Source organism: Diceros bicornis, chromosome 34, assembly GCF_020826845.1.
Source record: "Diceros bicornis minor isolate mBicDic1 chromosome 34, mDicBic1.mat.cur, whole genome shotgun sequence".
Lineage (NCBI taxonomy): Eukaryota > Metazoa > Chordata > Mammalia > Perissodactyla > Rhinocerotidae > Diceros > Diceros bicornis.
In genome coordinates, this window is record NC_080773.1 from 8,710,309 (window position 1) to 8,737,753 (window position 27,445).

Genomic DNA, 27,445 nt, shown 5'->3' on the forward strand with positions numbered 1-27,445 from the left:
CTCTCAAAGGGTTCCAATATTGTCTTTGGGTCCTGGGGTCCATCTCCACCTTTATATGCCGTGTGACCTTGGGCAAGTGTCTTTACCTTTCTGTAAAATGGAGATGACAAGATCGTCTACCTCAGAAGGGTGTTGTGGTACTCTGATTAATCAAGGCTCTGATTATCAAGAAATTATAACTGGCACTCATAAAAAGCTGACAAGTGTCAGACTCTGTTCTAGAAACGTTAACTCATTTGTTCTCCACAGCACCCTGTGAAGTAGGTACTGTTTTACTTCCCATTTTACACTTGAGGAAACTGAGGCCCAGAGAGGTTGAGTGACTTGCTCAAGGTTGCCCAGCCAGGAAGAGGCAGAACTGGCTTCAGTCACGGCCAGCTACTGACCCTCCTGGTACAACAATGTCTGACTCCTAAGTGGGATGGAGGTCAAGTTGACACATGTACCCTTTGCCCTTCATGTCCAGCCTTTGGGGGCTGCAGCACGGCTTCTGGGATGTCTGGGCCTGATTCTTTCTGGTGTTATCTGTCTCTGTCCCTCCTCCCCTTCTGTCCCCTCCTTCCTCCTGCCAACACCCACCTCAGACTTCCTCCTTCACTTGGTTGGACGCTGCGCCACATCCCAGCAGCCCTTGGACTGTGGTGTCCAGCAGCGTCGCCTGCATCATGGGGGGCCTCGGACCCTCCAACAGGCTTTTGCTCCTGCCTCTCCTTCTGACTGTGGGTGGTAAGTTAGGGGCTTCTGTAGCTGAGTCCCTGGGCTCAGCTTGGGGCAGGGCAGGGAGCAGGGTGGCAAGAGACAACCAAAGGGGAGGGTTGGAACAGGAGCAGATCCCCAGCCCCAGCTCAGGCTCCTGCTGGGGGCTAGAGGTGCCCATCTCCTCCTAGTGGCCTCCCTCAGTTCTCGCTTCCAGCCACTTCCTCCTTTGGTGGGGCAGCCTGGCCCAGCGGTCACCATGTTGTCCCCCACCTATTTCACTCTAAACCCCAGTCCTGGGTCTGTGCTGTGTGTATCTGTGTCACTGTCTATTCCTCTCTTATCTTTCATCTTGGTTCTTTTTTCTTTCTCTCAAAGGGTCAAATATCGTCTTTGGGTCCTGGGTTCCATATCCACCTTTATTTGCCGTGTGAAACCCTAGGGGTCTCTCTCAGAGCCTGAGCCCCCAAGATCTGGTCTCCGGTAGAAGCAGGGGAGGGGACTCTGTGGGTGTCGTAACAGGACAAGTCGGTATAGAAGTAACACAGTCTAGAGGCCTTGAGGCCAGCCCACAGGTCCCACAGACATTGCTCTCCACCCCTGCCTGTTGGCTGTCAGAACCCACCCTCACCAGCTTCTATGCCCACCTGCTAGTCATAGCCCTGTGCCTCAGTTTACCTTCTTTTTCTCTCCTCAGGTCTCAGCCCTGTCCAGGCCCAGAGCGGTAGGCCTAGACCCTCAATCCCCCTCCCCACCTCCCAAAGACCTTCCCATCTCTGCCCCTTCCCCAATCTCTCCAAACCTCCCCCTGCTGACACCTCCTCCCAATTCCCAACCCCTGCTGACCACCCCTGACCCTGTGCCACATACATTCCCAGAATGCAACTGTTCCACGGTGAGCCCCGGTGTGCTGGCGGCCATCGTGCTGGGGGACCTGGTGCTGACCCTCCTCATCGCCCTGGCCGTGTACTCCCTGGGCCGCCTGGTCCCTCAGGGGAAAGGGAAGGGGGCCGCGGAGGGTGAGCAGGGCTGGCGGGGGATGGCCTGGGACACTCTGAGGGCTTGCCTGGGGGGGCGGGGAGGGGTAAGGGCCCAAGTCACGACCATCCGAAGGGACAGTGATGGAGGGGATGATTTTGCATTAACAAAATGGTCCCAATTCACCACCTTGTTTGCACCCTGCGCCACGCGCTGCCCCCCAGCAGTGACCCGGAAACAGCGCATCACAGAGACGGAGTCGCCTTATCAGGTAAGGAAGCCAACATCTCGCTCCTTCTGTCCTGAATACCCCCAGTCCCTCTGGGACTGAACCGGGACCCTGAAGCCACTTTCCCAGCAGCTCCGTAAACCCTTGAAGGCGCTCCAAACCTGCTTTCAATGAGCAGTCATGACCTTATACTCAGCTTAGTGGTGGAGAAGAAATAGAAAGATGGCTTTACCTTTCAAAGGCAAATGCAGGCCTCAGCCAGAGGACAGGCTCCAGATTGTTCTGGAAAAGTCCAGCCCAGGATAGGCTGATTTCCTGGAGAAGCTCTCAGTAGGGATATAAGGATATAATTCAGCCCTAGTTTGGTAACTCTAAAAACAAGAGTTCTAGAATTTTTTTTTTTTTTTTGGTGAGGAAGATTAGCCCTGAGCTAACATCTGTTGCCAATCTTCCCCTTTTTGCTGAGGACGATTGGCCCTGGGCTAATATCCGTGCCTATCTTCCTCTATTTTATATGTGGGACGCCTGCCACAGCATGGCTTGATAAATGGTGTGTAGGTCCACGCCCGGGATCTGAAACTGTGAACCCCGGGCCGCGGAAGTGAAGCACACAAACTTAACCACTATGCCACTGGGCTGGCCCCTAGAATTTTTGGGGGAGGGATCATTGTCCCTTTGAGAAGCTGATGAAAGCTAGAGCCTCCTCAGAAAAATCCATACCAAAAATGCAAAATTGTGCATATAATCTAGGGGCAGTGCAAGTGTCCTCAAAACCCTTCTTAAGAACCACGATGCAGCAGAGGCATCTTTCCATCTCCTGCCTCTGTCAGCACCATTCTTAACCTTTTCAGGGGTCCTGGGCTCCTCTGAGACTCTAATGGAAGCCAAACAGCCCCCTCCCCATAAAGATGCACATCCAGACTGGTATTTGCATATGATTTCAGGGATTCTGTCTGAGGGCTGCCTCTTGGGGCCATAGACCCTCCCCCTAGTTCTGAGTCCTGCTCTGTGAAGTCTGTTTTACGTATCTGCACCCAGCTTCGCTTTGCCTCACTTGTGGATAAACAGTCTCTTTGTAAAGTGTGAGAATCTCGAGTTTGGCTCTGTGAGGTCCAGGAGACTGAAGGGGCTTTCCAGTTCCTGGGGGCAGTGAGATTTTAGGGCCAAGCCTCACTCCAATGTATTCATGCCTTTGCTGGGATTTGTCAAGCAGCTATATGTGCTGATGCTGGGGACACAGCAGCAGAACTTACGTCCTAGCTGGGGAGATGGACAGGAAGCATATTAACAGATGAGATTGTTCTGGGGAGGCATCACGCAAGAAATAAAGCGGGCTGATGTGACAGTGACTGGGGGGTGGGGAAGACACCGCAGATGGAGAAATCAGGAAACGCGTCTTTGAGGAAGTGACCTAAGCTGAGACTTGAAGGAGGAGAAGGAACCATCTGTAGGAATATCTAGAGGACCAGTGTTCCAGGCAAAGAGAACAGCGTGTGCGAAGGCCTTGAGGCTGGGGCATAATGATTAGGGCAGAGGAGAAGGGGAACATTGAATGCACTTGAATAAAACCCAGATCTTTTCCATGGCTGCAAGGCTGAAGAAGCTGCCAGGGGAGCTTCTGGGAGAGGCTGGATTTTGTTTTAAGTTTCTTCAGTGGACCCCTTCCACTGATGATCCTCACCCCGTTCATCCCTTTAGGAGCTCCAAGGTCAGAGGACAGATGTCTACAGCGACCTCAACACACAGAGGCCGTATTACAAATGAGCCCAAACCATGGCAGTCAACAACCTGAAGCCTGGATCCAGTCATTCCTGATGCCTACTTAGCACCCTATTCCTACTCCCACAAAGATACAGATCCACAGAGTGCCCTCTGAGATATCAGACCTTTCCCCACCACTGCCCCCAAATAAACATGGAACACAAAAACACTGTTGAGTTATTCCAGATCCATGGGCTGCGGGGATGGGGATATGTGGGGTTCTGGGGGAAAGTCATGGACCCAGAAATAGCTAAATGGGATGGAAGCTTTGGGGACCCTGGGGTTCTCTGAATAAGAATTAGAACTAGAGGTATTTCAACTGCTTTATTCCAAAGCAACCCAAAGAGGGTGGGTGGGTTTTCTGTGCTGCCACACAATCCAGGATGAGAGGGTCAGAAGTCAAAGGTTGCAGTTACAGGGGGCTCAGCCCCTGCCAGGCATGTTAATGTAGACTTTGCCATCTTCTGGGGGTGGGGGAGAGAAAGCATGAGGCCTGACCACCCACTGCTCACCCACATCCCCTCCTCCCTGGGGACCCCCTGCCTCGGGGTTTCCTCAGGGGTTCCCCCAAGCACCACCCCCAGGGTTTCCCCAGCACCGCCTCCAGGGCTTCCCCGGGGCTGCCTCCCTGGGGACCCCCTCCCTAGGGACACCCCCCTCCAGGCCCCACCCTGCCCCTACCCTCACCTTGGGTGGGCCTGCTTCGGGGGCGTGCACACACAAATACCACTGCCACGATCAGCAGCGACACCAGCGCATCGGCAGCCACGAGGCCTGCCAGGAGCGGCAGGGAGAGGGGTCCACACCCAGAACAGGAACCTGAGGGTGGGGGCCAACACAAGAGGGGGCTGAGGGGGCTCCAGACCCGCAGGGCTGTGCTTTGGGCATACGGGGCAAAGGAAGATGCGGAGGGGGTGTCACAGATTCCCTGGGGGCTTAGGGATGAAAGGGGAGAAACTGAGGGGTCTCAGGACTCCCAGGGCTGTGCTTTGGGCATAGTGGGTCCTGCTGAAGAGAGGCTTGGGGGTGGCCAAGTCCCTGGGGCTTCAATCTGGTGATGAGGGCAATGAGATGGGCACCCAGAGAGGGCTGCAGATCCTCCCGGAGCTCTGCTTTGGAATGAGAGGTGAGATGGTGACCTGGAGAGTCACTGGGGGTGTTCCAGGGCCCTCAGGACACACTTTAGGGATGCCAGCAGTCCCTGAAGTGGCATGGCAAAGGGGAAGAGTGTTGATTTCTCACCTGGGGTCATCTGAGCTGCAGCCACTGTGGAAAGAGACGGAAGGTGGATCAGTGGGGAGAGGTGGTTCCCAAATAGGGCGCAGGGAGAGGTGATGTCCTGTAACCCCACTCCAGAGAGATCAAATGAGGAAGAGGGTCAGGTGGGGAGGGGAGCTCCCAGAGACACAGAGAGAGACAGAAAATCGGAAGTAGAGGCAGAGAGCCAGCAGTGGGAAGGGGAGATTTACAGGCAGCCACTCCAGACTCAGCTTCCCCTCCCGCCCCCAAGAACCAGGTCCAAAGCTGAATGGATCTCTGGGAAGGGACATGAAGGGGTACTGCGAGAAGGACCCACCCTGAGTACTTCCTTCCTTCAGATGCCACCCAAGCCGCCCCTTTCACAAATACTCCGCCTGCCACCCCCCATAACCTCTGGCTTCACCTGGGAGTAAAAGCAGGAGTAGGATGTTGCCTGGAGGGACCATGATGGGTGAGGGCTGGAAGGGGTCTGGCAAAGGGCTTTGGTCCAGAGAAGTCCTGAGAAACAGCGGGGCAGTAGAGAGGCAGCAACAGCGGATGTCACCCTGCTGGAGGCAAAGCCACCTGCTTCCGGCGTGGTGTGTGTGGGAGGGTGAGAGGCAGCAGGTCCCTGTGACTGCCTTCAGGGACAAACTGGGGGGAGGGTCAGAGAGACCAGGGAGGCTGCTACGATTGTCCAGGTGGGAGGTGACAGGTGGACCAGGGTGTGGGCACTGGGGAGAGTCTGGAAAGATTCTGGAGGTAGAGCTTGCTGAGGGAGTGGATATGGGTGTGTATGAGAGAGAGGAATCCAGGATGACCAAAGCTTCTGGCCTGAGCAACCGAAAGGATGGAGCATCCTTTGACAGGCTGGAGAAGGAGGGGAAGCAGGTTTAGGGGGAAAATGCCCGAGGTTTGGGCACACTGAGTTGGAAATGTCTGCTAGATCTCCCTGTGGAGAAGTTGAATGACCACAGCTGCCTCTGAGCTCAGGGGATAAGTCTGGTCTGGAGATGTAAATTTAGGGGCTGATGGCTATGGATGGTATTTAAAGCCACAAGACTGGATGAAATCACCAAGGAAGTGAGTACAGACAGAGGAGCACCCTACCCCCCCACAATGGGGGAAGAGGAGGAAACAGCCAGGGAAACCGAGAAAGAGCAGTGAGTGAGGGAGAACCGGGAAGCAGGGAGTCTTGAGAGCAGGGGAGAAATATGATTGACATGGCCAGTGCTGTGGACGGCCACCAAGATGGGAACCGAAAAGGAGCCACCCACTGGGATGTCAGTGGGCTTGAGGGCTGGGAATTCCTGCCTGCTTAGTTCACAGCAACACCATAGCGCCCAGCCAAGTACCCCCCTGCGGTAATACATTATTTTAAATGATGAAGGAATGAGAACCGGCCTCTGGGAAAAAAAGGTGATGTGAGGAAGAGGGAGAAATTTGAGTCCACCTAGATCACTCTTACCAACAGACCTTTCCTCCCTCCAGATCAGGGAGTCGGGACCCCAGCACCCCCCTCAGGACCCAGTAATACTGTCCCCCAGCCCCCAGACCAGGGCCCCCGTTGTCGAGGCCTCCTGCACCCACTTGGACAGAGACCCAGAAGTCCAGGTCCCCAGGGCCCTCCTCCTTCAGCAGTCCGCCACCCCAGGCCCCTTCTACCTCACACCAAAAATGGGGTCCCCGGCTCCCTCTTTCCGGGGAGACTCAGGAGTCGGGCCCTCAAAGTCAGCCCCGCCCCTTCAGAGCCGGGGTTTGCTGGAGCGCGACGCGGGGACTCCCGGGCCTGTGGGCGGGACCCTGCCCAGCACAGGGCGGTGCCAGAACCCTCGTTTAAAAACTCGCGGGGGACCGGACCCAAGATCGGGGACCCGGCGGCGGCTCCGCGGGGAAACAGCGAGGCTGGCGCAGCGCCGAGGCCGGGGCCCTGGGGGCCTGCACTCCGCGCCCCGGAATCCCCGAGGTAAGTGGGGGCAGGGAGGAGCGGCGAGCTCGGCGGGTGGGAGAGTGAGGGGCTGGGAGGGGTGCTCCGGAGGATCTAGGGACGGAGCTGGAGCATCAGGTCCTGGGTCCTGGGAGTGAGGGTAGCCGGTGTTAGAAGGGGGCAGGGGCCCGGACCCCTGGGTCGTGATGGAGAAGAGGCTGGGATTCTGCGCTCCTGGGTCCTGGGGGGTAGGGTATGGGAATCCGGAGTCGTGGGTCCCGCGCGGAAAGGGCTGGGAGCCCGGACCCCTGAGTCCCGAGGGAGGATGGGGCTGGCGGCGCGGACTCCTTGCCCTAGAGAGCGAGGCCGGCCTGAGTCGTCGGGGGCGTGGTTGTTGCAAACCAGCCCGGGTCTCGGTGGGGAGGGTCGCGGTCCTGGCCGCAGGGGTCCACGCCGGCCGTGACCAGCCCTGGCCCCGGGATTTCCCGAGTCGCCACCGGTCCGGGGTCCCCGGGCCGAGCAGGAATTCCCCACGTGCGGGGATTCCATGAGCGCCACGCTCGGCCGCGCGCCCCGCCCCGGGTCGGACACCTGGGCGCGGGACCCGGAGAGGAAGGGGAGATGGAAGATTCCCTTGCGTGAGCGCCGTGACGTCAGCGCGTCGCATCTGTTTCCGAGTCTGCCCCCCCCTTCCCCCCGCCGCTTAACCCTTCCTCCGCCGAAACCGGGCTTGGAGGGTGAGGGCTGCGGGCCCGGGCTTCCTGGGTCGAGGCGTCTGGAAACGGACTCCCAGGTCCTAGGGAGTAGGAGCCCAGACTCCTGGGTCCTGGGGAAGGGGTACTAGGCTCCCGGACTCCTGCGGGAGGGGCCTGGACTGCGGGGTCTGAAGGGGCGCGGGGTCTGGACCCCTGGATCCCTGTTGAGCTAGGAGGCTATTGACTCGTGCTTCCTCTGGGAGAGGGGCCGGGGACTCGCATGCCCGGTTTCCCGAGGAAGGAGTATCAGGTCCGCTTCTAGGGCAGAGAGATGTTGGGAGCCTGGATGTGCGTCTCCAGGGAGTGATGCCCGGCGACCCCTGCCAGGCCTCAGATCTGGGAGATCTGGGAGGTGGGATTTTTCACGGAAGTGGAGGGGGGGCTCAGAGGGGCGCCCTCCTCCCCCTTCCTCAGTTTCCACGACGCTGGTGGAAACTTGGGTCAGAGGGGAAAGTGCAGAGCAAAAGGAAGGAAACGGCGGAGGCGGCCGCCGCACCCGAAATTTTAGATTGGCTTTGGAGTTCTCAGGCGGCATCGTGTGCCAGTTTTTCCGCGCGGGAGGGCGCCCAAATCCACTCCTCCGCGCCCTCGGGTGACTTAAGGACCCCGGATTACTTCCCCTCCCCCGCAGTGAGCCGGAGTGAGCGCAGCCACTGCCCGTCGCAGACCGTGAAGAAGCTCCTGGAAGAACAGAGGCGCCGCCAGCAGCAGCCTGACGCTGGTGGGGCACCGGTGAGGCCCATGAAGCCCTGTCCGTTTAGGCGGGGACTTGCTGGCTTGCCGCCCTCAGAGCTGATGAGAGATGCAGTCCTGGCGTAGATGCCCTACAGGTGGGGAGTGGATGCCGAGGAATCTGCCGGATAAATTCACCCTTGTGCCTTTTTGCTTATGCCTCTACAGGGACAGTTCCCGCCTCCCCTGGCCCAGCCCCTGACTCCATCTGTGAATGAGGGTGAGGCCGGTAAGTCTGGAAGCTCACCTGGTTCCCTCAACTCCCAGCTTCCCTCAGGGACTCAAGCATCCCAACTCGTAGAACCTTTGGGAATGCGGGAGTCAGGCCCTCATTCTTGCTGGGACCCCTTAAAAGTTTGATGCCCCAGATCCTCTGGAGCCCGGTAGTCTACGCACATAGTCCTTCGGTGTCCCTGGGGCCCAGGCTCCCAGAAGTTCCAGCTTCCAGCCCTTTGGTATCCCAGGGTTCTAGGTCCCAGCCCCTCAGTGTCCCAGAAGTACTAGCTTTCAATCCGTTGGGAGACTCCAGGCCTCACCCTGGGCCTCCAGCCTTGGCCATGACTTCCCTAACTCTGTAACCAGGCCTGCCCCTGCTCTTCCTCTCACCCGCAGGCCATACCCACTTCCCAGCTCACCAGGAGACCGTGGCGTCTGGACTTGGCAGCCTGGCACCCCCCACGGGCTTTCCGGACTGGGACCCCACCACACATGCTGCCTACACAGACAGCCCCTACTCTTACCCTGCTGCTGCTGCTGACGGTTTCCTGACTCCTGACTTCTACCCGCCTTCGGACCCAGGGCGGCCGTGTCCATTTCCCCTGGGGATGGAGGTGAGATACAGAGCGGGAGCAGGATGCTGAAGGGCCCCTGAAATTCCCAGTTGCCCTCATGCAGCATTCTGAGATGTCTAGGGCTGGGTTAAGAACCCATTCCTCAGATGGGCAAAACTGAGGCCCAAAGGTCCAAGATCACTTGGGACAGATGGGAATCCCAGCCACTCTGCTGGTGCTCTCTGTGCGTGCGTGTGTGTGGTGGGCTGGAAAGAGGGAATTAGCTGACTGGCTGTTCCTACCACGTGCGCCCTCCAGGACCCCCTGGATACCCGGCTCTATGCAGAACCGTCCCTGCCACAGGCGGGATCCTGGAGAGGTTCCGGACTCCCCTCAGGACCCCCACAGTTGCCCCCTGTGGTCACTGGACCATCGCTGGACGCAGCCCGTGCTCACATGCTGGCTTTGGGGCCCCAACAGCTGCTGGCCCAGGATGAGGAGGGAGACACGTGAGTATAGGGGAATGGGGTCTGCAGGCTCCCGCCTCTGCTGGGCAGCTGTGCTCACTGCCGCCCCCTCCTGTCCTCAGGCTCCTGCACCTGTTTGCAGCTCGCGGCCTGCGCTGGGCAGCGTATGCTGCAGCTGAGATGCTCCAAGTGTACAGACATCTGGACATTCGTGAGCACAAGGGCAAGGTGAAGGCTGGGGGCCTGGACTCCTGGAGCTGAGGGCAGAGGGGCTGGGGGCCTGGCTGCCCGGTTTTCAGAGAGGAGGGGGCTGGGGGTCCAGACTGACCTTTCCTGTCACCTGCAGACTCCTCTCCTGGTGGCTGCTGCCGCCAACCAGCCCCTGATTGTGGAGGATCTGCTGAACTTGGGGGCGGAGCCCAATGCCACTGACCATCAGGGACGCTCTGTCTTGCACGTGGCTGCTACCTATGGGCTCCCAGGAGTCCTCTCGGTATGGCCAGCTGGCAGTGGGGGGAATGGGGTGGACTCGTTGCCCGGAGCCTGGCTTCCAGGGCTGGGAGGCCTGGGGAGACACTAATACAGCTCATTGCCTTCTCTGCCTCCCAGGCTGTGATTAACTCAGGCGTTCGGGTTGACCTAGAAGCCAGAGACTTCGAGGGTAAGCTGGGCGGTGGGCAGGGCTGGCTTGGCGGGCGGGGCAGGTGCTCTGGTTGCAGACCCTCACTGTCTCCCTTCGGCAGGCCTCACACCCCTCCACACAGCCATCCTGGCCCTCAACATGGCTATGCACCCACCCGACCTGTGTCCCCGCGTGCTGAGTACCCAGGCCCGAGACAGGCTGGCCTGCGTCCAGATGTTGCTGCACATGGGCGCGGATCACACCAGCCAGGTGAGCCGGGCTGCGGGCAGCCGGCCCCTTGGAGGGCGTGTGGGTGAGGGCACCTGGCTGTCCAGGGGCTCCAAAGAGACACTGACTCTGCCTCTTCTCAGCTGTGTGGCCTTGAGCACGTTACTTCACTTCTCTGTGCCCCAGTTGTCAACTGGGAATAATATTACTGATATTGGCTTATATTTATTAAGTGCTGACTATTCATCAAACCCTGAGTTTCGTGGATTAGCTAATTGAATCCTCACAGACACCCTTTGACATGTGTCCTATTATTACTTTCTCTATCTTACTAAGGAAACTAAGGCAGCAGGAGTCAAAAATCTTATGGCTTGTGAGTGTCAGAGAGGGGCTAGGAACCCAGCTGGTCTGATCCCAGAATCCAGCTCTTAACAATTCTGTTATCCTCCTTCCCCTGACAGTAGCTCCTTCACAGACTACCTGAGAAAAGTAAACATCCACTTATTGTTGTGTGTTTTTTTTTAAGAATTTTGAACACAGCTAAAGTACAGAAAATAATATGATGAACTCCATGTACCCGACATCAATAACCAGCAACCCATAGCCAGTCCTGCCCCATCTACTCCTTCACTTTCCTATATTATTTTTAAGCAAATCCAAGCATATAAATTTTTTTTTGAGGAAGATTGGTCCTGAGCTAACATCTGTTGCCAATCTTCCTCTTTTTGCTTGAGGAAGATTGTTGTTGAGCTAACATCTGTGCCAGTCTTCCTCTCTTTTGTATGTGGGATGCCGCCACAGCATGGCTTGATGAACGATGTGTAGGTCAGCACCCAGGATCCGAACTGGCGACCCTCAGGCGGCCAAAGTGGAGCACGTGAACTTGACCACTATGTCACTGGGCTGGCCCCCAAGCATATCATTTTATCCATAAATATTTGTGTGTCTTTAAAAGATAAGAAATCCTTTTAACCTCAATATCATTATTCTACGTTAAAAAAAATTAACAATCTCATAATATCAAATATCCTGGCTGCATTCAAATTTCCATTTGGCTCTGATGTGATGTACATTTATTTTTTTCATTAAAAATACTAAGATCCAAATAAAGCCCAAATATTGCAATTCTATGTCTTTTTAAGTTGCTCTTAATTTAGAGCTTCCCCTCTGTCTCTTGGTTTTCTCTTCATAATTTATTTGGTGAGCCAAATTTATTTGGTTGTTTTGCCCTGTATAAACACAAATTTTTTTATCTTCATTATCATTACAAACTCTTTAAAGACACATAATAGAGTTTCATTGTGGAAAATGTCTTTATTTGCTCCAAAACATGAAGAGAACAGCTCAATATGGAAGTGGATATAGGCTTAGTCAGTCCGCGGCTCAACTCCCATCCTTGTAGATAAAGTACAGTCCATGTGGGATGTTGGTGCATTTTACTGTGCTGAATAGAATGTGGTGGCCAGGGCAGCTGCTAGCCCAGAGAGCTCCTTTGGAGGATTAGAAAAGGAGCCTTTTTCTCAAAGACACCTGGGCTGGAAAATTGTCATAATAGATGTATAGTTCTATAATGTATGTGACATGGTACTTTTGAATAGTGCACAACACATACAACTGTATAAGGCACCCCTGGGTGCTTGCAAAGGAAGAGACAGGGCCTCTGAAGGCTCTTGGGTTCTGTGGGAGGGGGCCTGGGTCTGAGGACTGGCCTGACCTCTGCTGTTCCCCTCCCTCCAGGAGATCAAGAGCAACAAGACAGTTCTGCACTTGGCCGTGCAGGCTGCCAACCCTACCCTGGTTCAGCTGCTGCTGGAGCTGCCACGGGGAGACCTGCGGGCTTTTGTCAACATGAAGGTGGGGGCCTGGGCTGGAATGTGCAGACTGTGGGATATGGCAGAGAGGGGCAGTGGGATGTTGGGAGTCCTGTGGGCTGTGGCTGTGGAGGGGACAATGTATGGGATGTGGATGGGGACTGTGTAGCATGAGAACGTGGGTTGGGGGGATGTAGGACATGGACAGAGGGGTGTGTGGAATGTGGTTGGGAAGGGGGGCTGGGAGGTGAAAGGGGGCATGTGGGACGTGGCTGTGGCAGAATGTGAAGTGTGATGTTGAGGGCCCAGGCCAGCTGGCTCTGAATCCCTAACCTCCCTCCCCTCACTGTCCCCAGGCCCATGGGAACACAGCCCTCCACATGGCAGCCGCCCTGCCCTCTGGGCCGCCCCAGGAGGCCATCGTGCGGCGCCTGCTGGCAGCTGGGGCGGATCCAACCCTGCGCAACCTGGAGAACGAGCAGCCTGTCCACCTGCTGCGGCCCGGGCCGGGCCCCGAGGGGGTGAGCACTGAGCCCACCCTGACTGCAGAGTGGCTTCTGACCTAACCCGTTCCTGACCCCACCCATTCCTGACCCTTATTCAACCCTGACTGCAAAATGTGACCTCTGACCCCAGTGGCTGATCACTTACCTTGTAATAGTGACTGCTTCCTTATGTCTACTTCAACTCTGACCTCAGTGTCCTCTACTTCCAACCCTGAATCCTGACCTCAGGTGTGACCTTTGATCCCCAAGTATGACCTTCAACCTTCTGCCCCTAACCCTGAGTCCTTACTTCAGAGTGGGACTTCTGACCCCCAAATATGACCTCTGACTCTTTGCCTCTACTCTTTGACTCCCAGTCCTCAATGCTAACCCCAAAGTGGGACCCCTGACCAACACCTTTCCCTTCATCCCCGTTCTGGCTCCTGAGCCTTTACTCAATGTGCAAAACCCAACCTTCACCCCAACTCCAAATCTTGTCTTTGAACCTGACCTTCAAACCCAGCCGACCCCACTCACCCTGTCTAACCCCCAACTTCGCAGGGTGCCTCCCCCACCTCTCCTGGCAACCTCCCAAACTTCTCCGCCTGCCCTGTTTTGTCCACAGCTCCGGCAGCTACTGAAGAGGAGCCGTGTGGCACCCCCAGGCCTGTCCTCTTAGGACGCAAACCCAGACCCTGGACTGATTTTCCAGTCCCCACCGTCCTGTGGGACAGCCAGCGTATGCTAATGTTGCAAACCCGTGATAATGTATGTGGAATGTCCTGCCATTGGGGTCTTACATTAAAACCCCAAAATGGCTGCTGGGGGGGGTAAACAGGCCCCAATATTTGGGGTGGTGTGATACCCCCTCCCCTACCCACAAGGAGCCCCCTTAATGATTTCTGTGAAATCGAGGCCCCTTGATTGTTTCTGTGAAACACCCTGGACCCCTAACCCTTTCCCCACCGGGATCTTTAGGGGTCCCCTCCTCTAATTTAGCTCTTCACACCTGGAACCCCAGATGTAATGCCCCTACATGGTACTTGGGGCATCTCAAAACAGCTCCCAGTACCATCCCTGTAGACCCCCAACCTCCCCAGGACCCACCCCCGCAGGTCCTTAACCCTGAGACATAGGAAGGACTCTCCTTGCTGAGAGTCCCCTAGGTCCTCCTGCTTTCTAAGTCAGAGCTCACCCGGGCCCTGTCCCAGACCTCTGTTTTGGTGAATCCCTCCCCTGTCTGAAACTCCCTATTAAACTCAATTTGGACTAGAACCGGTGTTGTCTGATCTCTGGGGGCTTTGGTGCAGGGGAGTGGCTGTGGGGCCTGGCTGAGGGGTTGTGTTCGGATGATTGTGCCTGGGGGGGGTGCTGCGTGGCAGACACTGTGGGTGCCAAGGCCATACCTGTCACCCTCACGCCATCAACACCTGGTGGTCTGACCGCTGGGGCGAGCACGCAAATCTTTGCCTGTGGGCATTCTCAGACCACTGGTGCCTGCTCTGCCCTGGGCGTGAGTGTGCAAGCCTTAAATGCCAGGGAGTCCCTGCCACTTCCCACTCCCACTCCCTCCACCAGGGACCAACAGGAGACGGTGTATAAATACCCCAGGTCCCTCACTGCTGTGGGAGAGCTCGGAAGTGCATGTTCTGCACTGGCTCTCCAAGTTCCCCAGCAGAATTAAGCTCCAGTCCCCACAGTGGTTCTCACTTAAAAACTACCCTTTCTTGGCTGCTTTCCCTTTTCTGTGTCACTTCCTACCCCCCCTACCAATGTTGTTCTCCAGCCCTTCCACATACTCTTGTCCTCAAATCCTTGCCTCAGCATCTGCTTCTGGAGAAACCCAAATGAGAACAGAAGACCTCCACAATGCCCCCTTCTCATACCTGTCCCACAGCCTCTGCTCGGCATCCATCCCAAACTTGTCACCCCACAAAGCCCTCTGACCCACCACAGCTCCCCACTGCTCAGAGCCTCAGGGCCAACAAACCAAGCACACTTGAGGGGATGTGCCGGTGTCTCCACCCCAGAATTTAAGGCTTAACATGATCACCACTTATTTGTTCGTGATTCTGCAACCTGGGCTGGGCTCAGCTGGGCAGTTCTGCTATCTTGCTTCAGTCACTCATGAGGCTGCTGTCAGCTGGAGGCCCGATTGGGCTGGGCAATTTCACCGACTTGTCTGATGGCTCAGCTGAGATGTCTGGAGCTGCCGGAAGTGGGCTGAGCATCTCTCTCCATGTGGTCTCTGCAGGAGGGTAGGTGGATCTCTTCACACGGGAGCTCCAAGAGGGAAAGTTCCCAGAGAACAAGACCCTGCTTGCATCACTCTTGCTGTCCTCCCATTGGTCAAAGCCAGTCACGTGACCGAGCCCAGACTCTGTGGCCAGGGAGCACTGCCCAAGGGCATGAATATTGGGAGGTGCAGTTATTAGGGGCCACCAGTGTAAGTCTCCCACATCAGCTGCCTTGTACCAGCAGGCGTGTGACCTTCTGTCTTCTCACGTAGTGGCAGCTGACCCATGAAGAATTCATAGGAATATGTCATAGTTCATCAATTCTAAGAAGAACTTAATTGAAATTCATCTTATAGTCAATTGTGTGGCATAATTTCTGCATTTTTTTCCTTTGTGGTTCATAAAATAATGGTATTTCTAATTGTTAACGGCTTTTTAGATACTGTTGACATATAAGATGTATATCCCAACAGGTAGCCATACACACACATACCACTAACGTGATAAACTGTCTCTAAGAAACTTCGCGTTATTCAAAGAATTAATAAATCGTTCTCAGTGGGAAAACAGGGATGGCTTTGGGGCACAAGAGCATCAAATGAGGAATAGCAAGGTTATTTTTCCTGCTGAAATTTCAATAATAGTGTTTTTAAATGAATTACTCTAAGTATTGCCATTAAAATGTAAACATTATTAAAGAATCATGTGCTGAGCATGTGGAGCGAAACTGCCTTTCATTTCCTATCCCACCTGCTTGGAACTCCACACCATTGTTGGTCTGTTGATCACCCTTGGCTGTGAAAACACGAAGGCAGCTTTTTCTCCTGCCCATGATGCTGGCCATAGATTTCTGCTGGCGTCGTCGGAATACAAGTGAGGTATAACCAGGATCAGAACAATGCTGTGCACTGGGTTCTGTAATGAAGCTGTGGCATTGTATCCAACTTGCATCGTGTAGGCATCTTCCTCCCAATACCTCTAGGTCTATACTTAATATACATGACCTGTATTTACATGTATATATTATGAAAAGCCTCCCAGAGCTCATAGGTCCTTTGGGAGAATTACAAATAATTCCTCCTAAGCCATCTGCCCGAGAATTGTGTGCTATGCTGACAAAAGAACACGGCACGTTACTGCCATCTGCTGGGAAGTTGTGGTAAAATGCAAATCTCTAATATCTAGGAGGTGAATGGTATCGCTTGGAATTTTGCAGTGCACAACCTGAACACCCTATGGGACAGCCACGAATTATTAGACAGCAGGTAAGCAAAATGGCCAAGTATATAGGTGCTGGAGCCAGGTTGCCTGGGTTGAATTCCTAGCTCGACCCTTCCTAGATGGTGACCTTGGGAATATGATGTAACTTCTCCTTCCCTCCATTTCCTAATCTATCAATGAGGATAGTCATAGTACCTACTTCACGGGGTAGAAGTAATGATTAAGTGTGCCAAGGCATGTAAAGCCCTCAGAGCAGTGCCTGGCACAGGGTGAGTGCCATATGAGTGTTTGCTGCCATATCATTTTTTTTCTAAAGATTTTATTTATTTATTTTCCCTCCAAAGCCCCAGTAGATAGTTGTATGTCATAGTTGCACATCCTTCTAGTTGCTGTATGTGGGACGCGACCTCAGCATGGCAGGAGAAGCAGTGCCTCGGTGCGCGCCCGGGATCCGAACCTGGGCTGCCAGCAGCAGAGCGCGTGCACTTAACCGCTAAGCCACGGGGCCGGCCCTGCCATATCATTTTAAAATTTACTCAACAAATAATACTTGCAAAGTAGCAGGCACAGTTCTAACATCTTCACAAATATTAATCCTTTTAATCCTCGTAACAACCCTCATGGGACAGGTAACAGCATGTAGAGGGATAACTCCAACATGTCACAAAATGAGATGCGTGAGGGTGTAAATTCCAATAGGCACTTTCAAACACCACGTAACACTTGCTGGAACACTTGAGTGAAATTTCCATGCCAAGGGGGATTCCTATCGCCTCCCCAAGAAGGGATGAGGACTTGGGAATGGGAAGAGCGGTTCAAGACTCCCAGTCTCAAGAAATAACAAGTGTTGGAGAGGATGTGGAGAAAAGGGAACACTCATTCACTGCTGGTGGGAGTGCAAACTGGTGCAGCCACTATGGAAAACAGCATGGAGATTCCTCAAAAACTTAAGACTAGAACTACCGTATGATCCAGCTATTCCACTGCTGGGTATTTATCCAAAGAACATGAAAACATGAATGCGTAAAGATACATGCACCCCTATGTTCACTGCAGCATTATTCACAATAGCCAAGACTTGGAAACAACCTAAGTGCCCATCAAGGGACAAATAGATAAAGAAGATGTGGTATATATACACAATGGAATACTACTCAGCCATAAAAAAGGATGAAATCTTGCCATTTGCAACAACATGGATGGACCTTGAGGATATTATGCTAAGTGAAATAAGTCAGACGGAGAAAGTCAAATACCAGATGATCTCACTCATAAATAGAAGATAAAGACAACAACAACAACAAACACGTAGATATAGAGATTAGATTGGCGGTTACCAGCGAGGAAGGGGGGAGGGTGGAGAGTGAAAGGGGTGGTTCACATATGTGTATGGTGATAGATTGTAATTAGTCTTTGGGTGGTGAACATGATATAATCTACACAGAAATCGAAATATAATGATGTACACTTGAAATTTACATAATGTTATAAACCAATGTTACCTCAAAAATAAATAAATAAATAACGCTACTTAAAAAAAAAAAAAAAAGATTCCCAGTCTCTCATTGGGGTTGCAGGTTGGGGGTGGATGCTGTGTGTGATTGTGTGTGAAGGCAAGAAGAAGGCAGGGGAAACTTGCCAGAGCCCAGTCTCCTCCGAGTCCACCCTGGACCCAGCAGATTAGAGGCCTAGAAGTCCAGGCCCGTTCAGCACCACGGAAAGCTCCTAGGTGGGCGTGAGAGCCTATCCAAGGCCTCTGGGCGGCCCCCCTCCCACAGGCCCCGCCCAGATTTAAAGATCCCTCCTACAGTTTAAAGAGGCGAAGGAGGCCTGCACAAGGAGGCACAGCAGCGTCCAGAGCTATGATGACACACTGACTTTCCCCACAGAGACGCAGGATGGCCTGGAGGGGAAGAGGACTTTATTGGGATGTGACTGGGGACACGTGGGAGGATGAATTCCAGGGAACAACAGACACTGGCACCAAGCTGGTGGTCACTTTAAGGAACAATAAATTAACTTACAAAATAAATTAAGGTGAGGAGGTCCCAAGCGGGGAGGCGGCTGGGAATACCCGGGGATTTCTTAGGGATGGAATTTGGAACTGGAAAGGAGAAATAAGAATTTCCAGCCCCCTCACAAAGGGTGTGAAGTGGACTTTTTTAAGACCCCTCCCCCAGGCTGGGAGTTGGCGTTCTGGGGCTCCAGGGAAAGGGGAGGTCTGGGCTGAGCCGAGGGGGTGAAGGGTCTGGTTCAGGGTCGTTCCTCCAGGAAGCGGTAGGTGGGGTTCTCATAGCCATGACGCTGCAGTTCACGCAGCTGCTGCTCCGCCAGGGTCAGCGTGGGGTCCACCTGCAGTGAGGCGGCGGGAGATAGTGGGCCACAGGGACCTGACCGCAGGTCTCACAGCGCCTCCATGCCCCAGCTCTGGAGCTCCTCCCCATTCCATGCCTTTGTGTCTCTCACCTCCACCACTCCATGGCTGATAGCCCCATAGGGCTTCTTCCTGCGCAAGAGCAGCATGGAGAGGATGATCAGGGAGCCCCCACCCGCTCCCATGATTAGCAGACCCGACACGGCCTCTCGGGACATGCCTGTCCCGGCTGGTGCCTGCAGGGAGAGGAGATGGGGCAGAGGTCATCTTTGAGGCTCACCAGGGCCCTGTGCGGCTTTGGGAGTCACAGCCTAGCCACTGACCTCTGACCTCTCCCGCTAGGTACCCAGAATATTCCTCCTCTTACCAGCTCATCTCTCTGAATCTCCGATGAGTGAAAAGGAAAACCCCTTGGAACAGACGCATTCACCTGGGGGAGCAGGAGGTGTCAGGGACCCAGGAGTCTGGGCCCCAGCCTCCTCCTCCCCTGGGCCCCAAGAGGGCATCCCCCAGCCCTCTTCTTCCCCAGGACCCTGAAGTCCATGTCCTCAGCCCCTTCTTCCCTCAGGCCAAGGAATCCAAACCATTAGCACACTCCTCCTTCCGACCCAGGAGTCCAGGCCCCTCTCCCGTCCTCCCTCAGGCGCCCACAGGTCTGACTAACTTACCTTTCGCTCATACTGCTCCAGGGGGGACATCTTCTCTTTCCCAGGGGATGCAGCATCTTGTTCTGTGGACCCTAGCCCCCAAGTCCTATCTCATTTCTGAGAGTCCAGAGTGGTGCTACCCTCACCTGAGGACAGGGTCACAAGGGGCGCCGGACTCCACCCCAGGAGGTCTGGGTTCCCAACACATGGACCCTTTTCCATTCCAGGTTCAGGGACTCAATGGGATTTGGTGGCTGGGGTCTACGCTGTGAGATACTCACCTTTTGGAAGGGCCATGGGAGTGTCTGCTGGCAGCCAGAGGAGGCAAGGCAGGTGGAACAGTGAGGAGAGGAGGGCATCATCGAAGAAAAGGGGGAGACACCCTCCCAGGGGCCAAGAAAGGAGGATCGAGGATCCTACAGTGGCCTCCACAACCTTCCCATCCTCTCCCGCTCACTGTGGTGGCTAAGACACCTCTAGACTTTAGGGGATTAGAATTGAGGTTGGGGGCCTGTCCCCCAAGTCTGGGGTTATCTACATTTGGGTTAACTCACCATCCTTGGGGTCCAGAGGCTGCAGCCCCCCCTTGTCCTCACTGCTGCCCCCCGGGGCGGGGGCTTCCAATTCATTGGGACCCAGGTGTTCAGAGTGGAGGAGTTCCTCTGAGGGGAACATGCAGAAAGGTGGTTGAGGTCGTGAGCACAGGGACCCCACAAAACAAAACTGGCTGAGTGGATGGCACCTAACAGTTGAGTGAGTGGAGGCAGCCACAGTGTGATCTGGGGAAAGAGGAGCTGGACGGAGGCACCCCTGGCAGGAGGATGGAGGTTGAAATTTCAAGAGAATGGCCTCCTTAAAGAGCAGGAGAATTCAGCTTAGGTGTGGGACATCCAGTAGGAAGTCACAATAGATCTGGAGGCTGTGGTAGGTCATGCTTTCTGGTATTCATGCTCTTGTGTGGCGCCTTCCCCTTGAATCTGGACTTGGTTGTGACTTGCTTTAACCAATAGAATGTGGGCCCAAGCCTCAAGAAGAGCTGGTGGCTTCCACTTTTGTACTATGGGGAGCCCAAACCACCACGTAGGAAGTCCAGCTACCCTGCTGGAGAGACCATGTGGAGGGGCTCCAGAGAAGAGAGGCCCAAAGCCTACATGGAGAGGGAGAGAGGCCCGTTTGTGCCAAAGTCCCAGCCCCAAGCTGATCTGCTAGCCAAATGTAGCTACACGCTCGAGCGCTGGCAAGACCAGCAGGAGAAGCACCCAGCAGAACCCAGACCAGACGGCACAATCATGAGCAAAGAAAATGGTTGATTTAAGTCACTAAGTTCCAGGGTTTGTTACACAGGAATAGATGACTGAACTGGTGGTGGGGAGTGAAAGGTTGGGGGTCAGGATCTTCCCTTAGAGATCTGGAATGGGGACCAGGGGTCACAGGCACTCACGGATCTGGGGCCGCAGCTCCTGAGCCAGGTGGGGGTTCTGGTCAAGCAGCCCCAGGCTCTGATTCATCCTTTCCTCGATTACTTGAAGGTGGGTCTGCACCTGTAGGGGGGCGGTGAGTATGCAGGATGAACTGGGCAGTGTAGGCTAGAGATGGGGAAACTGAGGCAGGTGAAGGAGGAAGGTCAATAGGGTCCAAGGAAAAGTAGCACATACAATGAACAGGAAGTAAGGTACAAGGGCCAGAAATTGGGCCACAGGAGGAAGGAAACTGGAGGAGGAGAAGCAGAATACAAAGAAAAGGAAAAGATGTACAGAAGACAGGAAGTGAGGGGCTTGAGAAAGGAAGTAAGGTAGAAGGAAAAGGAGCAGTCGCTAGGAAAAGTGGGGCATAGGAGACCAGGTAAGTATAGGACACAAGGAATATGGCATAGAAGATAGGAAGTGGAGGTAAGTGGCTAGGAGGGGCAGAAAGTAGGGTCTGAGGAATACAAAGTGAAGTTTGAGGGGGGTCCAGAAAAGGAAGTGGGATTGCAGGGTCATATAGAAATGATGTGGTTCAAGGGTGAAGCTTGGAGTTTAAGAGCATAGAATGGAGTATTCATGGACAGGAAGAGAACATCCAAGAAACAGGAAGTAGGATCTGAAGGCACAGAACAGGGGTTCCAGGCACAATAAGCAGGGTTAGGGAGAAAGGAGAGTTGAGGGACAGGAACAGGGTTCAAGGCACAGGAGGGGGATTCTGGGAGAGGAAATAGGAATCCAGGGGACAGGAAGTGGGGTCAAGGGACAGGAAGTGGAGTCACAGGACAGGAAGTAGGAATCCAAGGGACAAAAGGGGGGGTCAAAGGTGTGGGGGGGCAGTGTTCCAGGATTAGGAAGTGGGGATCCAAGGGACTGGAAAGGGTCCCAAGGCACAGAAGGGGGCCTCCAGGGATAGGAAGGAGGTCCAAGAGACAGAAAGAGGGTCTGAGGGACAAGAGAAGAGTCTGAGGACAGCAGGGTATTTGGGAGCTGGAAGAATCCGAGCACCTGGAAGCGCATCTGCTGGGCCTTCTCAGGATCCACGGCGGCCACGTGCTGGTAGTGCCGCAGTGTGTGCCTTTGCTCCTTCTGCTCTGCACGCAGGTAGCGCCGCAGGGCCAGCAGGACGCGCTCTGGCTGTGGAGGGATGAAGGCTGTCCAGGCCCGCCCCAGCCCTCCCCCCGCAACCCTCTGCCCCAACGGCTCCCACACCTGAGGCGGATCCCCCTGCAGCGCCGCCAGGAAACCTTCCAAGGCAGCCCGGCGCTGGTCGTTGATAATGGCGATGACTCGGGTGGCGTGGGTCTCCACCAGGCGCTGTCGCTCTCCAGACACCTGCTCCTCCAGGGTCTGCAGAATGGACTGGAAGTGCTGGCGGTGGGAGTGGGTACAAGGTCAGGAGAGGTGAAGATGGGGGAAAGCCTGGCTCAAAGACAGTCTGGAAAGAGGGCTACGGGGCCAAGTGGTGGTGGGGGAGCAGAGGGTCTAGGTGTGGGCAGAGTCAACCTGGAGGTGGGACTAGATCACAGGAGACTGACTGGAAGGGGTGGGGCTGCAGCGCCAGGCAGAGTAGGGACAGGACTAGGCTTACTGGGGGCCCAGCTGACGGCAGAAACTGTATTGGGTGGGAACAATGTAGGAACAGAGCTGGCCCGTGTTAAGGTGAAAGGGACCAAGTATTATAGGAAAGGCAGGCCTCAAGGTCTGGGCAGGGCCCACTGGAGATGGGCTGTGCAGAAATGAGTCTGAGAGGGGTGGGAGCAAGAGTTGGAATGGGGCCAACCTGAGCGGGGCCTCAGGGGGAAGGGCTGCACCAAGGTGAGGGTGAGAGAGATGGGAACCAGTCATGAGGCTGGGCCTACCAAGGAGGGACTGAGTAAAAGGGAGAGTAGAGGGGCAGGACCAGAGTCATGGGTGGGGCCTAACAGGGGTGTGAATGCATCAAAGACAGGCTGAGAAGGACCTGGCTGTATCTGCAGGGGGCCCAGCTGGGAGAGGACTCCAGAGCCAGCCCTCAGAGGTAAGGATCAAGTTAAGACAGGGCAAAATGTGGCCAATCTGAGGAGGAGACAATGTCAGGTCAGACTAGGCCAAGAGGGGCAGAGCCAAATGTAGGAGTGGGGCCAGGAAAGGCTGATATAAGTAGGAAGGGGTGGAACTGGATGAGGGGGGACAAGACCTGAGCCAGGCTGAGACCAGGTGTGCCCCAGGCAGTGGACAGGCATGAATGGGGTCCGCTGGGGGTTGTCCTACCTCATTCAGGGCCTGCCTGTCAGCTTTAGGCAGGTTCTTGGACTGGTTGTCTGCCATGGCCCATTCACGCATTACCTGGGGGCAAGAGGAGCTTCAGGGTCCTAGAATCCACTTTGCTGCACCCACTGAGTCCCCCAGTCCCTCTTCAGGACTTTGGAGGCTCCAGATCCCTTAAGTCCCACTGGCTCTTGGGTTCCCAAGAGGGAAGACTCAGAAGGAATTTAAAGTGGGCCAGAGTTTCCATAGCATTTGGTGGCATCGCAATGGGATTCTACTTCAGTCAAGGTCATCTCAGGGGTGGTGTTGAGGGCCAGGGGTTGATGGGGGCCTGGGGAGCCTTTGGATGTGGTCTCAAGGTGTCCCTGAGGAGTTTCCTGGTATTTAGGGAGCTCTGTGTGGTGGGGGATTCTGGGGTCCCCAGTATCATCACCTCATTAATCTGGCGCATCCTACGCTCCTCCAGGTCCATTTTAGCCCGCAGGAATCCCTCATGCTCGCTGATCTCTCCAGGCATGCCAAAGTACACATCCACACCATCTGTGGGCCTTGGGGTGGGAGTCACTGCGAGGCCAGGAATCGGCATCAGCCTGAAGCCCAACTCCAGGTCACCCTTCTTACCTGGAGAACTACATTTCCTAGAGCACACTGGAGACCATCCTGGGTCCATTTTAGCCACAGCTGCTGCCTGACATCATGGGAGATGTGGTTCTGGACTGGGCCAGTTCTTGTAAAGCTTAGCAATCCATTACATCATCCTCTAAGCTTTCCCAAAATAATCCTCAGGACCTACCAAATGGTTCCTCCACTTCCAGGTACCCCCAAACCACTCTCACCCTTTGCATTCTTCACAGGCCAGCCCTTCCACCTCTACGTTACCCAAACCTACTCCCATCTCTTCCATTGCCCCCATTTGGTCCTCTCCCCCACAGGCCCCTCCCAAAGATGCCCATACACCAAGCAAGGCTCCCTCAGATCCTTCTCCCTCCAGGGTGGAGGGGCCCAAGGGGTTCAGAGACTGCCTCACCTTTGCTGACCCCGGGAGGGGCATGGGAGCTCGAGGGTAGGACTCTTTCCTCCTCTTCTTCCTCTTCAGCCCGTGGGGGCTCCACAAAGTAATCGTCTACTGGCTGTAGAAAGGATTCCTCCTCTTCCTTGTCCTCAAACCCCTCTACTTTGCCCCCTGGGGGCCAGGACCGGGTGGAGGGATCACTGAGGGAGCAGGAAAAGATCTGAGGCAGTAAGAACCTGGGCCCAGGCCCCCAGGCTTCCATCTCCTGCCTCAGGAGCCTTGGGATGGCCATGGAGGGTTCCCTCCCACTCACCCAACTGCTGTCCCAGACGGGTTGGGGGTCACTGGAGGGGGGCAGCACACATACTCCACACCTCGGAACCGATCTGCACCACAGGGCAAAAGCATGCCCGAGCCATGCAGGATGAGGCCCTGGGAGCTGCAGGCCTGTGGGAAGAGTGGGCCCAGATGCCAGGATTGTGGGGTAGGAGAGGGTGGAGGGGGCCTGGATGCCTGAGTCTTGGGGGCTGATGGGGCTGGGAGCCTAGATTACTGGTTCTGTCTCTGTGGGAAGAGGGGCCTGGAGGCCTAGACTCTTGGGTTCTGGAGGAGGAGGGTACTAGGGGACTGGACTCCGGGTTCTGGGGAGTGGGGATGGATGGGCCAGGGTCCTGACCTCCTGTGCCTCCTGATGCCTCCGGGTTGAACTCTCGCACTGGTCCATGCGCTCCTGGTGCAAGAACTGGCAGCCTTCCGGTACCAGCAGGGCCTCGCTCACGAATTCACCCGCTGGGGAATGGCGGGCACTTGAGAGTGAGAGACCCGCCCACAGCCACTAGCCCCACCTCCTTCAGAATCTAGATAGTCTTATCCTCAGAGGCTTCTCTGCCCCACTCCGGACCCATGCATCCGGCTTCCTAATGTGGGCCCAAGACCGGGGCCCAGAACCTTGCCCTTTGGAGCCCCCCATCTTGGTTCCCCTCCCCCAGCCTGTGACTCACGCAGGCAGCGGAAAGGCACAACCTGGTGGTGGGGGTGGACACAGCGGCCACCCCGGGCACCCCCGCACCAGCGCTCCATGGGAATGGCCTGCGTCGCCTGTTCCACACGTGCAATCTGCAGCTCCGGGTACATCTGGGGGGACCGGATGGGGGCGATCAACCCACTGCCAGCCGGGCCTCTCCACTGGCCGTGTCCCTTTTCAAGGCTCATAAGGACCTCTCCTCTCTAGGTCCTGCTTCTCCATAGAATCTGTCATAGATATCTAAGCCCCTGCGTGCCCACTGGCCACGCCCCCTAGTAGCTCTCTCTTACAAGCCCCGCTATCCTTAGGCCCTGCCCCTTTGCATGTCAGTTTCGTTACAAAGGCCCCTCCTCTAAGCCCACCTCTCCTCTTGTCACCTCTGCCCCCTTCCCCAATCAGGTTCATCTCCCCAGAGGTTCCACCCGCCTTTAAGCCTCGTCTTTTTTTCTGTTTGGCCTCTCAGTCAGTGTCCCTTCTCTGTATTAGCCTTGCCTTTTCATAGCCACGCCTCCTCGCTTTCCACTCTCATTGGGCTCCACCCCTTTCCCTATCTTGCTGGTCCATAGGTCTTTTTGTCTTAGCCCGGCCTTTCCTTTGGCCACGCCCACCTACTCCCTACTCTTTAAGGAGCCCACCACTTATCGCTAAACTCCGTCTCTTCACTGGATGGATACTTTCTTTAGCTGGTCTTTGCACAGTTCTCCTTTCCTGACCTAGTTTCTCAAAAACAGGTCCTGCCCTATCCTCCCTTCGCCTCTTTGTTGGCCACGCCTCCTAGCTTCCCATGCCTTCTTAGATCCCTCATATCCCCGGACCATGCCTTTTGCACATCTAGCTTCTTATGGGCGACCCCGCCCCATCTTGGACCCGCTTTGCCGCCGACCACGCCCCTCCCAGTAGGTCCCGCCCACCTGTCTGCAGTACTCCAGCACGCGTTGCGGGTCCCGGAGACAGCGTCGCGAGCGCTGTGGGTCTGGTTCCCAGCGGCCGGTGCGCAGGTCCCGGTGAAGTGTTAGGCGCCCGCATAGTCCAGCCACCTGGGCCGACCCCGGGGCCTGGGGGTGAGGGCGGAGGGGCCAGTGAGGGCTCGGGGGACGCTGGCATGTGGGACTTTTGCTGCCTAGGCCCCAGCAGTCCAGACCCCCAGCACCAGCCCCCTGCACCACCCAAGCACCACGCACCCGCCTCCGTAGAGGGACCGTTCCTGGGGAAACAGCTCCCACAGGGCGGGGGCGCCCCAGCTCTCCTGTTGCTATGGCAACCCGGTCCCCCGGGATTCTCGCGGCCTGGTTGCCACGGAAACAGGCTCCGCCCCCACCCCGGCGCAGCCGCACTGGAGCCCGAAGGGGTTAAACTTGAATCGCGGGGGAGGAAGTCAGAACCCAGGCGTTCTGACCCCTCCTCCCTCCATCCCTAGCTCAGGCTCCCATTCTCGGGTGCAAAGACTACAAGGTCTGCCTTCAGGGCCCTGCAGGCCTGGACACCAGTCCTTGAGGGCTGGAGAGCTACATCCTGGGTCAGGGGGCGGTGGCTGGAGGCCTAGACTCCTGGGTCCTGGGAGGCTGTGGGGGCCCTCGAATGGGTCCAGAGAATGCAAGGGGCCCATATTCTTGGATCCAGGTGCCTTGCTGCCTGGTGGGTCCTATGTTCAGCTGGGAAGGGGTGGGGCTGAGTCACCTAGGTCGAGAGGGTCGTCTGAGGGGGCTGGACTTCTGGGACCAGGGGCTCTGGAAAAGCCAGCTCCTATGCTGGGGACGGGAGGGGGCTGGGGCGACAGATGATGGGGGAGCTGGGGCCTGGGCTCCTGGGTTCGTGAATGCCGATTGCCATTAGGCGCGCCTGGGGGCCGGCCACCTGGCTGGGAAGATTGCTTTTTCTGCCCTGGACATGTCCGCGCCGGGCTCCAGAGGCCCGGTCCCGCCCCTTCCCCCATCCCCCAGGACCCGGCCGGGTCTCACCTCGGCCGCGCCGGGGCTCCCACCGGCCAGGCTCCCGACGGCGAGCTGCGCGCGCAGAAGCAGCAGCGATAGTGGCAGCAACAGCGGCAGCGGCGGCGGGCCCCGGCGGCGGCTCAGACCGCGCGTGGCGGGGCTGGCGGGCCCCATGTCCCGGCCCTCGCGCCCTCACGTCCCTGCGCTCCCGCCCGGCCCGCCCGGCCCCAGCGGTGACAGGAGCTCCCAGCGCCGCCGCCGCCGCCGCCTCCTCCCGCCGCCCCCGGGCTGCGCCGGCGCCGCCAGCCCCGCCCCGCGCCGGCTCCGCCTTCCTGGCCAGGACAATAGAGTGGCAGCTCTGCGCAGAGTGGAGCGCTCTGGAACCCCGGGTGGGAGTCCGCGCCAGGTCCCCGCCCCCTTAAGATGCCAGGCGTCCCAGCCCAAGCAAGGGCCTAGCGAGGAGTCTGGGTCATGGGCACCGCCTTGTGGATTTTGAGTCCTCCCTCAGGACCCTCACCCCCTAGCTTTCTCCTCCCTTGGACCCAGACACTCACAAATCAGCTTCCTCCTCTTCCAGGCACGCCAG

At 56.1% G+C, this 27,445-nt stretch overlaps 4 protein-coding genes across 8 annotated transcripts; 2 read left to right on the top strand and 2 right to left on the bottom strand.

The window, feature by feature from the left end:
- The first annotated feature begins 617 nt into the window (after positions 1 to 617).
- On the top strand, positions 618 to 3,831 carry TYROBP (transmembrane immune signaling adaptor TYROBP). Of its 2 annotated transcripts, none has more exons than XM_058530932.1 (5): positions 618 to 726; positions 1,394 to 1,420; positions 1,575 to 1,715; positions 1,899 to 1,945; positions 3,602 to 3,831. In XM_058530932.1, exons 1-5 carry the CDS (start codon positions 666 to 668, stop codon positions 3,665 to 3,667), a joined length of 342 nt encoding a protein of 113 aa, XP_058386915.1. In that variant the 5' UTR covers positions 618 to 665; the 3' UTR covers positions 3,668 to 3,831. The 2 variants fall into 2 exon arrangements, with proteins under 2 accessions (XP_058386915.1, XP_058386916.1); XM_058530933.1 differs by having other exon boundaries at positions 1,902 to 1,945.
- A 142-nt stretch (positions 3,832 to 3,973) lies between these two features.
- On the bottom strand, positions 3,974 to 6,378 carry HCST (hematopoietic cell signal transducer). Its single transcript, XM_058530942.1, has 4 exons — positions 5,328 to 6,378; positions 4,907 to 4,930; positions 4,346 to 4,483; positions 3,974 to 4,128 (listed from the first exon to the last, which is right to left on the bottom strand). The coding sequence occupies exons 1-4, from the start codon at positions 5,368 to 5,370 to the stop codon at positions 4,088 to 4,090; spliced, it is 246 nt and encodes an 81-aa protein (XP_058386925.1). The 5' UTR covers positions 5,371 to 6,378; the 3' UTR covers positions 3,974 to 4,087.
- Positions 6,379 to 7,711: 1,333 nt separating this feature from the next.
- NFKBID (NFKB inhibitor delta) lies at positions 7,712 to 13,975 on the top strand. Its single transcript, XM_058530862.1, has 11 exons — positions 7,712 to 8,317; positions 8,486 to 8,546; positions 8,930 to 9,147; positions 9,406 to 9,596; positions 9,677 to 9,782; positions 9,901 to 10,047; positions 10,164 to 10,215; positions 10,298 to 10,446; positions 12,142 to 12,258; positions 12,572 to 12,736; positions 13,326 to 13,975. Exons 1-11 carry the CDS (start codon positions 7,892 to 7,894, stop codon positions 13,377 to 13,379), a joined length of 1,686 nt encoding a protein of 561 aa, XP_058386845.1. The 5' UTR covers positions 7,712 to 7,891; the 3' UTR covers positions 13,380 to 13,975.
- A 4,086-nt stretch (positions 13,976 to 18,061) lies between these two features.
- APLP1 (amyloid beta precursor like protein 1) lies at positions 18,062 to 27,063 on the bottom strand. 4 transcript variants are annotated; one of them, XM_058530841.1, is made up of 17 exons: positions 26,887 to 27,063; positions 25,840 to 25,983; positions 24,906 to 25,038; positions 24,581 to 24,693; positions 24,218 to 24,351; positions 23,920 to 24,104; positions 23,326 to 23,456; positions 22,896 to 22,970; positions 21,855 to 22,013; positions 21,651 to 21,779; positions 20,621 to 20,720; positions 19,734 to 19,841; positions 19,461 to 19,484; positions 19,201 to 19,271; positions 18,900 to 18,962; positions 18,625 to 18,768; positions 18,062 to 18,510 (listed from the first exon to the last, which is right to left on the bottom strand). In XM_058530841.1, the coding sequence occupies exons 1-17, from the start codon at positions 27,031 to 27,033 to the stop codon at positions 18,412 to 18,414; spliced, it is 1,959 nt and encodes a 652-aa protein (XP_058386824.1). In that variant the 5' UTR covers positions 27,034 to 27,063; the 3' UTR covers positions 18,062 to 18,411. The 4 variants fall into 4 exon arrangements, with proteins under 4 accessions (XP_058386824.1, XP_058386823.1, XP_058386825.1 ...); XM_058530840.1 differs by having other exon boundaries at positions 19,461 to 19,487; XM_058530843.1 differs by having other exon boundaries at positions 18,404 to 18,510; positions 18,625 to 18,664; positions 19,461 to 19,487.
- Positions 27,064 to 27,445: the final 382 nt, after the last annotated feature.

Coding starts and splice junctions, on each gene's coding strand:
- TYROBP (XM_058530932.1), top strand. CDS start 666: ATGGGGGGCCTCGGACCCTCCAACAGGCTTTTGCTCCTGCCTCTCCTT. Junction 727..1,393: donor TCTCCTTCTGACTGTGGGTG/GTAAGTTAGGGG, acceptor TTCTCTCCTCAG/GTCTCAGCCCTGTCCAGGCC. Junction 1,421..1,574: donor CCCTGTCCAGGCCCAGAGCG/GTAGGCCTAGAC, acceptor ATACATTCCCAG/AATGCAACTGTTCCACGGTG.
- HCST (XM_058530942.1), bottom strand. CDS start 5,370: ATGGTCCCTCCAGGCAACATCCTACTCCTGCTTTTACTCCCAG. Junction 4,484..4,906: donor TGCAGCTCAGATGACCCCAG/GTGAGAAATCAA, acceptor CCCCACCCTCAG/GTTCCTGTTCTGGGTGTGGA. Junction 4,129..4,345: donor CAGGCCCACCCAAGGTGAGG/GTAGGGGCAGGG, acceptor CCCCACCCCCAG/AAGATGGCAAAGTCTACATT.
- NFKBID (XM_058530862.1), top strand. CDS start 7,892: ATGCCCGGCGACCCCTGCCAGGCCTCAGATCTGGGAGATCTGGGAGGT. Junction 9,148..9,405: donor CATTTCCCCTGGGGATGGAG/GTGAGATACAGA, acceptor TGCGCCCTCCAG/GACCCCCTGGATACCCGGCT. Junction 12,259..12,571: donor GGGCTTTTGTCAACATGAAG/GTGGGGGCCTGG, acceptor CACTGTCCCCAG/GCCCATGGGAACACAGCCCT.
- APLP1 (XM_058530840.1), bottom strand. CDS start 27,033: ATGGGGCCCGCCAGCCCCGCCACGCGCGGTCTGAGCCGCCGCCGGGGC. Junction 20,721..21,650: donor CCCAGCAGATGCGCTTCCAG/GTGCTCGGATTC, acceptor GCCCCCCTACAG/GTGCAGACCCACCTTCAAGT. Junction 18,769..18,899: donor AGATTCAGAGAGATGAGCTG/GTAAGAGGAGGA, acceptor CTCTCCCTGCAG/GCACCAGCCGGGACAGGCAT.